Here is a 12,843-nt window from a genome sequence, read left to right on the forward strand (position 1 = left end):
CTAGAGCAACTTTTCACAAACTTGCTCTGACCGGTCATCCCCGCCACAGGCAAGTGGATTGGTGCAGCCTGTCTCACAGGCCACCAGGCCTAAAGGAACAATACCGAAATGGGGCTTGAGAGTTTCCCCTCCTTCAAGCCCCTGTTCCTGCATTCTTTGCTTCACAAGTTAACAGATTTCTCTTGAGATGCTGGTTTGTAGTTTTTTAAAAAATGACCCTATACTTGGAAGGCTTGCTGCAATATTATATGATGATGTAATTATTTATGCAGTCCCAGCTGAGCCTATAGAATCCAAAAGCTTTCAAATCTATATCTACAGTTATAGATTTAGACAGCCCTCCCCACATCATTTACACACACACACACACACACACGTACACACATCCCCCTCAAATACTTCTTTACGTTCCAAAGCACTTTTTGATGTAACTGTATTTTCTCTATCTTGACATTCTTGAAGCAGCCCTAGAGAAAGTGTAAGATTAAAATTACAAGTGCTGCAGTTCATACAGAGAATAAAGCATAAACTCTGAAGGTGATCTCATGTGCTCAGAATTATGCCTTTTAAGGTCAAGTTGACTCAAAATATGGACCAAACAGAATATAGCAGTTAGTTAGAAAGGGAGCTTTCTTTATCTAATCTTAATTACTGCAATGAAGGATATTTTCATCTATATTTTAAACAATGCTAGTTAAGCCAATGCATTTTTTCATGCTATTTCCACTTTTTAATTTGGGAATACGACTATTTGTTAAAATAAATAGCAGTAAATGATGGTAACAGATTATGATCAATCTTTTGGTTTAGCATAAAGGAAGCCCAGAACAATATATTGTCCATTTTAGGCACTTAATGTGTGGAATTTTTATATAGGATGAATTTAGCAACTCCTGAACAGTGAAAAATAACTTCTGCTTAGTTTTACCCTTTCAGGGTCTAGGTGAGTGGCCATAACAAGGAGGTAGCTTGGAGGGGTGCTTTACTTAGCTCCCCCATAACTAGCATCAGCCTCCCATCAGAATACAACAGAAATAGAACACTGTGTGTGTTGTTCAAACTTCGCTCCAGAACAACTCCCCAGGCTGCTCCTTCCAGCAGATGCTGTTCTAAAGCTTCTCCAGTCTTGACAGTTGAAAGACACCGGTGGTCCAAATAGATCTGTTTATATCCTCCCAATAACCATCATTCTGCCTTTTAAGATTCTGTGTCATAGTTTGGACGTTAAGAGCTTGGAGGTTGGGGGCTTCCCTGGTGGCGCAGTGGTTGACAGTCCGCCTGCCGATGCAGGGGACACGGGTTCGTGCCCCGGTCCGGGAGGATCCCACATGCCGCGGAGCGGCTGGGCCCGCGAGCCATGGCCGCGGAGCCTGTGTGTCCGGAGCCTGTGCTCCGCAACGGGAGAGGCCACAGCAGTGAGAGGCCCGCGTACAGCAAAAAAAAAAAAAAAAAAAAAAAAGAGCTTGGAGGTTGGGACCCCCCCACACACACACACGAAGAAAACATAAAACAAGACATTCTGCCCAAGGGACTCATTCGTACAACAGTGCCGGACCAGTGGCCTGCACTGTCGTCTTAGTTGAGCTACATAATTTTTCTGGGCCTCAGTTAACCAACCTGTAGGATGAGGGACTTAAAAGGGCTGAGCTCAGAAGTCTTTTGCCATACTAGTCAAACCAAGGCTTTTTTTTTTTTTTTTTTTTTTTTTTTTTTTTTTTTTTCTTTTTGCGGTATGCGGGCCTCTCACTGTTGTGGCCTCTCCCGTTGCGGAGCACAGGCTCCGGACGCGCAGGCCCAGCGGCCACGGCTCACGGGCCCAGCCGCTCCGCGGCATATGGGATCCTCCCAGACCGGGGCACGAACCCGCATCCCCTGCATCGGCAGGCGGACTCTCAACCACTGCGCCACCAGGGAGGCCCGGCTTTTTTTTTTGAAAGCCAGGGATTTCTGGTTTCATCAAATATCTGAATCTGGATAGCTACTGATCCTGTCTGCCTGGGTCCCTTTTTATTACCTTTAACCATTTTCCAGAGGACGTGAGAAACCCTTACAGAGCTGGACAAGTATAGAGAATGGAGCCTAGATGCTCTGTCTGTGTGAAGGGTCCCCTGGGTCTGCACGCCCGTCCGCCCATGGCCACCAAATCAGAAAGTTGTCTAGGTAGAGGCAGCCTGCAGAGTCACACCCCCAGTAGAAACTGGGTGATTACAAGGAACAAACAACTTGGGCTTATCTCGTCTCACTTTTTTCCTTCCTTGAGTCATGCTCACAGGAGAAATAAAGGGAAATGTTTCTGAAGGAAAGTTCTTGGCGCTCTCTCTCTCTCTCTCTCTCTTTTTTTTTTTTTCACAAAAGGGACTTTTCCGGAGAAAGAGGGAAGGGAGTGCAAAACAAAGAGGCAAACAAAGGACTTGGAATAGTCTATGCCAGAATTCCCACTCAGGCTTGGAAAAACCAGCTCTCTATCAGCAATAGCCCAGCTTCCCCGGCAGTGGCTGCAGCCGAGTGGGGCGCTGGGGCCTGGCTGAGCCATGGCCCAGGTCCTGGTGGGGACCAGCCCCTGGTGACATTGCCCACAGGAAAGAAAGCCTCAGGGTCAGCAAACTGCCAGCCCCCATAAGTACATCTAATTATGACCGCTTACTTCAAAAAGAGGATTTAACCCAAAGCAGATTTAGCAGGGCCTCTTCCAAAGGGCAGCAGGAGGCCCAGGCCTGACCTTTGAGAAAATCCTAAAGGCTTCACTGCCCAGGGAACTCAGCAAAGCCAGTCACCGTGGACGCCTCAGATCAGAAGGCAGAGAAATTCAGCGATGCCAACTTCAGTTATCAGGGTCCTAGTGAGGGCGTTTAATGTAGCATAAGGAGTGTCGGTCAGCATGTGCCCACAGCACGTGCACTGGTGGTCAGTCAGGGGGGCGGCCTGGGCAAAAACGTTGACAGGAAAATATATAAAGCACTAAAGTATAACCTGTTGAGTCAAAACTACTGTTTCAGAATCTTAAAGTGGTTGGATATTTAGTGAGTCAAAGATTCTTATCTAAAACAGGTACATCTGGTGACGTATCTCGGCGGTGCTGATCAAAGTATGAAAAGCATCATGATATATATAATTTTTAAATTCTGCTTTGATTTTTAAAACCTCCTACATAGCGCTTTGCTCAGGAGAAATCGTTGCGTAATTGCCCTAGTCAAATTAAACAACTCCAAAGGAAGGGCAGGGGATTGGAATTGTTAGTCTTGAATTGGTCTACATGAAGTTAGTAAATAAGTACACTTGGGACAGGCTCATTGTATAATGAATATAAAAGTGCTTTGTGAACTATAGAGCTCTCCATCAAGTGTTATTATTTCAATTATTCTCACAGTACACAAATATTAGGAAAACAAAAAAGAAAGAAAAAGAAACAGCTGGGTAAGTACAGTCTCTCCATCCACATACTTCATTTAAACCTACCACTCTGTAGGTGAATTCACCTCAGCTTAGGTGGGAAATTGTAGAAAAGGCAGACATATCTGGTTCTAGACCAAATGATTTACAAAGTGATCAGAAAATATTAATTCACACAGCTGGTTCTTTAAAATTACTTGATTTCAGATCTTTTAAAAAATATCAAACAAGTTGCTACTCTTACCTGACCACATTCCAACACAGGACACCTAGATATATGTAATTTACACCGTCATTAAAACCTTGTTTGCAATACCTATGCTTGAGGTCGGAAAGTTCATGGAGGTTGCAGAGTAGAGTTTATTCTCACTGTTTGGTTGCCCCAAAATATCAAATTGGACCATCTATTTGTCCAAACAAGAAGCTGATAAACCTGAGCTTCCAGCAGCAGAAGACAGACTTAAAGAAACTATAAGTGGAGGGTACTGTACATAACACTGCAGCCATTGCTCCCTTTTCCATTTCTCCTTCCTCAAGAGATGTACCAAGTCCAATAATAAGTAAACATTACCAATAACTTAAAAATTTAACACAAACCTGTTGTTTCACGCTTTTATTTACTTTCCTATTGAGGTAACTTTTTCTGGCAAATAAACTAATCTGGGAAAACCAGATCTCCTTTTTGTAACTAGATACAGCAAAGCTGGGACTGGTGAAGCTCTTTCCCAATGGCTCTTAATTTGCAAGTCCTAAACACAGAAGCAGACACGCTTGGTAACTCAAAGCATCGGGATTCAATGTCATTGGTTTCAAAGACTGTGGAACTCACAGATGTAACCATTCAGCTGAGGGGAGGAAAAGGAGAGAATAAGCTAAAAAGAAGATGCTGAAAAACTGGAGAGTATCAAAGAATTCATCACAAAGCGTTTCAATTTGAAGTCCCTGCTTCAAATGTGCTAATCCCTGGTCTGAGAAAACTACCTACAGTGTTCAAGGCTCAACGCTGAATTTTTGTTCTGTTTTACACGGAGTTTTAAGAGTTATGCAACCCTGAAAAAGTTAAGCAGGTAATTCTAGTCATTAAGTAATTCACCCACAACCAAGTAGTAAGATTTTCTATACCCGTTTTAAGAATGAATAGGATTCATTTAAAATGGTGATATTTTGTCTCACTGAATAAGTGCATTTTAAGCCCAAAGAGAAAAAGTATATTATTTCTAATAGAAGGCAGTTAGTAGAGAGGCTTTTCAAACGTAGGCGCTTCGTTGATCAAGTTAAAACAGAAGCTCCCTTAGTTTGTGGCTTTCTGGCTTTTCACATCCTAGTGGGAATGTGCTGCCGTATTTATACGAACCCCCAACATGCTCACATCAATAGTTCCAAGCAAAGTCTGTCTCACTCTCTGCAAACCGTTCGGAAATTAGGAATTAGACCCCGGGCACGTGTCCGCGGAGTCACGGGTGGAAATCTGATCCAGGACAGGAGGGGCAGGACGAGAGCGCGGCCCTCCGGGGCGCGCGTGCGCAGTTACCTCTCCCGCTCCTGCTCTAGCAGGGTGGTGAAGTCGTCGCTCTTGTGCATGTAGTCCGTGTGCTTGTGCTTCTCGTTCTCCAGCTCGTACACCGTGCGCCGGTGACACTTCTCGGCCAGCAGTAGCTGCTCTAGCATGCGCCGGTAGGTTTCCTTCTGTTTTTCCTCAAGTCTGTCCAGCTGAGGAAGCAAACATGGGAAAGAGCTTAATGTTTTATTTCATTTACGGAGGACTCTAAATAATTTGTTTGCGTTGGTCGAATGATTTATTACCTGTGGGGGAGGACACGGAATCTGCTCTTCTCTGCCATGTTCCCCATGCCATCATTTTCTCTAGGCCAGTTGGATTTATGAACTAGCCACAATAGGGCTGCAGTTATTTCTGGCCTCTGGCCTTTTTTCTGTGAACATATGTGTCGTTCCTAACCTTTCAGGAAAGCAAACGCACTGTTTCAATGAGACAGTGAAGCCCTATACTCAGAAAGAAAGAGAATAGCATCTGGCCTAATCTCAGAAAAATAAAGAGCTCAGCAGGCACGTGTACCAAACTCCTCCCCTGGGAGGAGGAAATTATCCTCATTGCAACTTTTTTTTTTTTTAAGGCTTGCCGTTAAGTACATTTCTAGGAAAAGTATATGAAGGACCCACAATCCTCTTCTTCCAAGAGGTACGAAATATAGGGAGAATCTCAGAACCTGCAGAGTGCACATATCTCAAACTAAAAGAGATCTTATCAAATATTATTACAGGGCTTTTTGTATCTGTTTCTCCGGCCAGGCTATACGATCTTTAAGGGACCATATGCCTTGATCACCTCTTTAGTCCCTGGTCCCTAGCACAGCACCTGGAAGAAAGCAGGTGTTCAGTACGTGTTTGTTAAATTGGACCCAGTCTTACAGTATTGATAGTTCCCTATCCTACTCTGCTCTTCAGACCCTAGTGCAGGAGTTCTCACCCTCAGCACTACTGATATTTTGGCCAAGTAATTCTTATCTGAGGGGCTGCCCTGTCCACTAGAGGATGCTCAGCAGCCTCCCTGGGCTCTGCCCACTAGATGCCAATACTACCACCTCCAGTTGTGACAAAACTATCCCCAGACGTTGTCAAATGTCTCCCGGAAGGAAAAGTCCCCATGCCCCCCTCCCTGTTAAGAACCACTGCTCTAGGTGAATCAGACATATTTAGAATCCATTCTTAATCCCACAGCCAACTCTGTAAGAGTCAGTGGAGCAGCTCCATGGGTATCAGCTTCAGAGCTATTCCCCTGATGTTCCAGTCATAAGGAGGATCTGAGGTTCCCTGTACAATTTTATTATATTTTCATTGTGAATGAATCATTTACGGGGCCCAAAATAAAAGAGATTTTGCCCCCATAATCCTCAGTGCCTTCTTCTTCTTTTTTTTTTTAAATTTATTTATTTTTGGCGGAATTGGGTCTTCGTTGCTGTGCACAGGCTTTTTCTAGTTGCGGTGAGCGGGGGCTACTCTTCGTTGTGGTGGGCGGGCTTCTCATTGTGGTGGCTTCTCTTGTTGCGGAGCACGGGCTCTAGGCGCATGGGCTTCAGTAGTTGAAGCACGTGGGCTCAGTAGTTGTGACTCATGGGCTGTAGAGTGCAGGCTCAGTAGTTGTGGCGCACGGGCTTAGTTGCTCCATGGCATGTGGGATCTTCCCAGACCAGGGCTTGAACCCGTGTCGCCTGCATTGGCAGGCAGATTCTCAACCACTGCGCCACCAGGGAAGTCCCCTCAGTGCCTTCTAATTAGACCTCCACCCCCTTTGCCTAAGAACAGGTGAGCAGTCAGACTGGTGAAGCCCAGGTTGGCCAGCCATACCTGAGATGATCAGGGAGGCAAATCGTACTTTTATGTGTTCTGATAAATTACTGCAGTCTTAATGGGACAGTCTACACAAGAGGTTTTTGCACTGGAATAACTCCCTGTTACAAAATACTCTCCCCAAGAACTCTCCATTTTTCCACAAGTGTGATTTTCACCATATGTTATAGAATTTGTCAAGCATGGCTGGGCCATCATCAGAAATGTGCAAGGAACAGCTCTTTCCCGTTTTTGATCCTTCTTAACGTTGTCGTAAAGTAAGGCCTTCCCTCCTTTTGAGAGTATTTGCAAGAGCAGCTTCTGCCTGTTTCCTGATACCCTGACCCACTCCTCCCTGAGGAAGGAATGGTATTTAAAGGTTGTACTGGGGAGAGCAAGCTGGGCATGAACAGCCCTGCCTTTTTTTTTTTTTTTTTTTTTTGCGGTACGCGGGCCTCTCACTGTTGTGGCCTCTCCCGTTGCGGAGCACAGGCTCTGGACGCACAGGCTCAGCGGCCATGGCTCACAGGCCCAGCCTCTCCGCGGCATGTGGGATCTTCCCGGACCGGGGCATGAACCCGTGTCCCCTGCATCGGCAGGCGGGCTCCCAACCACTGCGCCACCAGGGAAGCCCAGCCCTGCCTTTTCCTTTCTTATTTTTTACTCTGTCTGCCATAAGATGGTACATTGTCCTCTCCCTCAGGTGCTGTCTCCAGAGTCTAGGAGAGAGAGTAATAGGAACCTGGTTGGTGGTCATCTACCTGTTGATGCCAACAATAAAGTTAATGTTTCAAGTCATCTGTCAGACTCCTGCAGTTATCCCTCAATCTGTTCAAGGAACCCAGGAGGCAAAGATGGGGGCGTTATTAATTGGATGGTTGACTGAGATACCCAGAGAGAGAAACACTGTAGGGGCAGTTGGAGGAAAAACAGCATATGTTGATATTAATTGTTCCAGGGCAGCCTAGGTAGGACTGCTAGGCCCTAGCTTTAGTATGTTCTGTCTGTGTGGGCCTTTGAGATTAGCTGTTCTCAGCAGCTACCGTGCTGGGACTAGGCCCCTGGAGTAGCTGCTGTTGTCTCTGTGGGCTGTGTTCACCTCACGTACACCAGTACAGCTTGACCTCAGCACTGGTTTGCATAATCAGGAAGACAGTCTTTTTGTCCTTTAATGCATCTGGAAGGATGCTGACACATTGGTGTGTGAGCTGCGTTTTTCACCCAGAACTGCAGACCAGACTTCCTTTTTTTTTTTCCTAGTTTATTTTTGGCTGCGTTGGGTCTTCGTTGCTGCGCGCGGGCTTTCTTTAGTTGCGGTGAGCGGGGGCTGCTCTTCGTTGTGGTGCGCGGGCTTCTCGTTGCAGTGGCTTCCCTTGTTGCAGAGCACGGGCTCTAGAAGCGTGGGCTTCGGTAGTTGTGGCACATGGGTTCAGTAGTTGTGGCTCGCGGGCTCTAGAGCGCAGGCTCAGTAGTTGTGGCGCACAGGCTCAGTTGCTCTGCGGCATGTGGGATCTTCCTGGACCAGGACTCGAACCCATGTCCCCTGCATTGGCAGGCGGATTCTTAACCACTGTGCCACCAGGGAAGCCCCACAGACCAGATTTTAAACTGCAAAGGTAGTAAATTCCTCTTTAGCAATAAAGCATTACTGTATGAGGATCTAGCTTTCAGTTTTAAATTCTGGATGTAAGAACTAACACAGGTAGCAACAGATCAGCTGTGTCAGACCCTGTTTCTCATTATTTTGTTTGGAACTGCACTGAGCTCCTAGGAGAGAACCAAAGTGGGCTGACCTCTTGGATCTGTGTGGCTTGTCCAGAGACTCTGAAGACCACCTCCCAGTGGATTCATTAATCATGTATACTGTGTCCCATGGCTTTGGGTTTTCAGGCTCCAAATTGTGGCTCAACCACAGAGGAATGGTAGTTCTTATTACTGAATAGTGAAAGCGAAATGGGCACCTATTACTTTGGAAATGTAGCTCCCACTTGGACAGAGGTGGAAGGAAAATTGAATGAGATCATCATAGCAACAAAGGCCAAAATTTACTAAGGAAAGAGTGTACCTGAATCAAGCTGGTGGAGAAGACGTTCAGGGGCTTGAGATGGGGAGAAATTTCAGTATGTTTCAGACAAAAGGATCATGGTTTAGGGGATGATTTTAGCTCTGTTATCAACAGAGAGCTAATGGGGAAAATAGTAAGGAATTTAAGAAGAGAGAAATCTACTTAAGAGGAAACATGAGGCCTTAAGGACCAAACTGGAAAGACCAAAAGGGACATGGATCTAAGTGCCCTTAAAGATAGGGCTATAAAAAAAAAAAGAGAGAGAGAGATTTTAGTCTTTGTTGAATCAGAATGGGTGACAGAGGAGGTGGAGACAGGAGAGCCTAGAGAACAGAGCAGCGTGACTGCCCCACAAAGAGGGTGTCGGGATCGAGGCAACGCTTGAGGAACATGCTGTAAAACTGCAGATGGTTCTTCATGAGATCAGCTGGGGCCCTTTCTCTTGAAGACTGCAACAGCGATTCAAAGTGGTTATGTAAAATATAGACATGCTGAAGAACTAAAATCTGAGATCGGGGTAGGATACGTAAAGCAATTTGGGGTGAGTTTCATGGTGTCAGCCATGGTAGATGGGCCCTGAGCGAACATGCTCAAGAAACTTGGAGATGTAGATTTCGAAGGAAAGATGAGACAAACGAAAGGGGATTCAGGCAGGACAGCAGCAGATTCAGTCCAAACCCCGGTGTGCTGTGACGGGAAAAGACTCCTTAGGAGGTATCATCCAACTCAAGAACATAAAAGTAGATAATATGTGTGTTGAACAAAGGATCCTCCGGCAGACTCATAACTCCTTGGTTTTGCTTCTCTCACTGAGGGTGACCACACACTACACAATATGGAAGGTAATATTCAGAAAACAAATGTCTGGGACTGAAAGCATAGGGGAAGTTAGAGGCAGACAAACAAAAACTCTACGATGCCTAAAATAGTGATAGAGAAAGAAGGGGCCATTTGAAAAACTGGTCAAAAACAACAATAACAGTAAAACTCAGCTGAGCCTTCCTACTGGAGGAAAGGTTGTGACAAAAGAAAACATTTTTGTTGCCTTGAGTAGGACAAGTTACCCCAGAATGAGAGTTCAAACATGAGGGAAGGCGAAGTTCTGAGGAACGGTCACCTGGCTAAGGTTAGGTCCCAACTAGGCCCCAAGGCAGACAGGCTTCAGAAGGTCACCTGCGGGAAGGTGACCGAAACAAGCGGGCAGTAAGGAAAACCACCGGAACGCGATGGGTTTCCTAGGCCTGGACATCGTGGCTGAAAAAAGAAAAAGATTAAAGAGATTTCACATATGCAGGTGGGAGCTTCTCTGGCGGCGCAGTGGTTAAGAATCCGCCTGCTAATGCAGGGGACACGGGTTCGAGCCCCGGTCCGGGAAGATCCCACGTGCCGCGGAGCAACTAAGCCCGTGCGCCACAACTACTGAGCCTGCGCTCTAGAGCCCACGAGCCACAACTACCGAGCCTGCGTGCCACAACTACTGAAGCCCGCGCGCCTAGAGCCCATGCTCCGCAACAAGAGGAGCCACTGCAATGAGAAGCCCGCACACAGCAACGAAGACCCAACGCAGGCAAAAATAAATAAATAAATAAAAATATGCAGGTGGAAAAGTAGGGCACCTAAAATAAGACCTAGGCATGGAGGATGTCACCACTGCAAATCCCTAAACTTCACAAAAAGACAGACAGGTTTCAAATGCCACTCACTGAGGGCAAGGATAATACATGAAACAGATTCCTCCACCCAACCCAGGATTCGCCATTTCCCATAATTATTAGCCTCTTGATGGCGGCAGGCTCTGTCTGATGGGGACAAGTTCCCCCACACTGACTGGCATCCTGTTGTACCTGAAGATTTTCTCTATCCACCCTCCTTCCCTCAGACATCCTCTAAGTCTCTGCCTTGATCTTGGTGACATGAGCCTGCTTCGTGCTGAGTCCTGAGGTCAAGGAATATTATTACACTTGAGAAAAATTGACCTTGGAGCTGGGGCTTTTCTTGCATTTTTAACAATTTATGAATATGAGGTTGGTACTATGATAGCCGCACGTGTCCTCATAATCTTTGGACTCTTTAAGTAAACATAGAATAAAGGACTTCAGGATGTATTAATTTAACTTTGAAATTGCCTAAGATTAAGATCCTTCTGGCTAAGGCTAAGCAGAATAAGAATTTGGGAAGGAAAGAAACTGAACCCTTAATTTCTTTGCAGTTTTGCTTAAGAATTATGAACTTTGATATCTAAGACTTTAGTTTACAAGGAAGTTCAGGGGGATTTAATATTTGCTGCTTAATTTCTCCCCAGATACCTGGCAAGAGAGGGGGGTCCACCATATTGGGTTCACTGCTTAACCTTTGGTGAGTTCTGTTGGAGGACCTAGCTGGGCCTAATTTGGGACAGAAATTAGAATAAGCAGTGATTTTTGGCTTGAGGTACAGCATGGCTTCTAGGAACAAGAGCTGGACTATCTGCTTATGATACCAGGAGGCTAATGGAACAGTAATATAGGGGATCCTTACATCATGAACTTGGAAGCAACTCTCTTGCTCCTGAGCAACAGGAACTTGATTATAAAGACCAAAGGGTTAAGAAACCAAACATCTGTAAGTGGTGGATGACATCTTTTCTCCTTTCGGCATTCTGTTTCTCTCGCAGAGCAGGACTTCACCACTTTGCCAGCGTTGGGAAAAGTAGCTTTTGTCCTTCCCCCTACCTCCTTATTCATTTCTCCCCAAGGGGGGAACAACTGTTCAGATTGGTGACTTGAGGGGAGAAAGGAACCAAGAAGCATGCCCAGCGTAAGCGGACTCCAGCAGGACAACCCAAAAGAAAGGTGGGTGTTTTCTGCGCTGCTCTTCTTTCCGCTTGGGTTAGGCCTACTTTCTGAAGGTAAGTTGGAAACGCCTTCCTTTATGTACTGTCCATAGAACTCAGTGGGTCAGAGGCAGTGGTTCTGGATGTGTGTGCTCTGCAGACCTACCTCTCCCTTGAGGGGTCATACCAAGCTCGAACTTGGGAGAAAAGAACTAAGAAGCCCAAATGATACTATTTATCCAAGCCAAGTTCTTCAATCCAGGTGATTATAAGAATAATATAAAACTGATATTTTGACCTCTCTATGTCTTTCACTCCTCGAGTCCCTACAGGTTTGGAAGTAAATAAGAGTGTGAGCAATTATCACCCTCAGCTCCCAGCAGATCCTAATGGCTGGTATTTGTTGAGTAGCTAGTATGTTCCAGACACTATGTTAAAAGTTTTACGGGGGCTTCCCTGGTGGCGCAGTGGTTGAGAGTCCGCCTGCCGATGCAGGGAACACGGGTTCGTGCCCCGATCTGGGAAGATCCCATATGCCGCGGAGCGGCTGGGCCCGTGAGCCGTGGCCGCTGAGCCTGCGCGTCCGGAGCCCGTGCTCCGCAACGGGAGAGGCCACAACAGTGAGAGGCCCGCGTACCGCAAAAAAAAAAAAAAAAAAATTTTACGGGCATTGCTTCATTTAATCCTCACAATTCTATGAGATGTGCACCTGACAGAGGAGAACACTAAGGCTTAAAGAGCTGAAGTGACCTGCCCAAAGCTACAGGCAGCTAATAATTGGGTTATCTCAAACATGAAAGTGGATTCAGCCAGTTGACTCTGTTCTATCATATACTGATAATTATCTCTTAATGCTTAAAGAAAAGATGAGAACAGAGCTCTAGTTCATCCTGGTTGCAGAAATTAGAAAATTATGGGGCTGTCAATCTGTCGTGAATACTTTCTAAAGCAGATCTTTCTGAGACCTGTCAAGCTGAGCTGCTGCAAAGGCTTGTCTTAAGCTAAATTACAATAAATTGCTTCGCACTCTTCATTTCTGCGTTCTTTATTCATTTATGATACTAATTTCATACCTATGATTTTTTTTTTAACATGAATTCTGAGGAGTCAGCATGGCTGGATCCATCAACTGGTTCCCTGATTCCTCACTGAACTTCTACTATGATATGAGAGTATTTTAAACATGTAATATCATGGGTAATTAACAACAACAGTTGATAGTTCCTAATAC

At 45.6% G+C, this 12,843-nt stretch overlaps 1 protein-coding gene across 3 annotated transcripts in view; it reads right to left on the bottom strand.

Annotated features, from left to right (window-relative positions):
* Positions 1-12,843, bottom strand: part of FILIP1 (filamin A interacting protein 1) — a 197,601-nt gene that overhangs the window by 50,175 nt on the left and 134,583 nt on the right. For all 3 annotated transcript variants that reach the window (XM_082633350.1, XM_082633349.1, XM_082633351.1), the window contains exon 4: positions 4,922-5,100. In XM_082633350.1, coding sequence (XP_082489476.1) covers positions 4,922-5,100 — 179 coding nt within the window. The remainder of the gene's footprint in view (positions 1-4,921; positions 5,101-12,843) is intronic.

This window comes from Mesoplodon mirus, assembly GCF_964341445.2.
Source record: "Mesoplodon mirus genome assembly, chromosome: 10".
NCBI lineage: Eukaryota > Metazoa > Chordata > Mammalia > Artiodactyla > Ziphiidae > Mesoplodon > Mesoplodon mirus.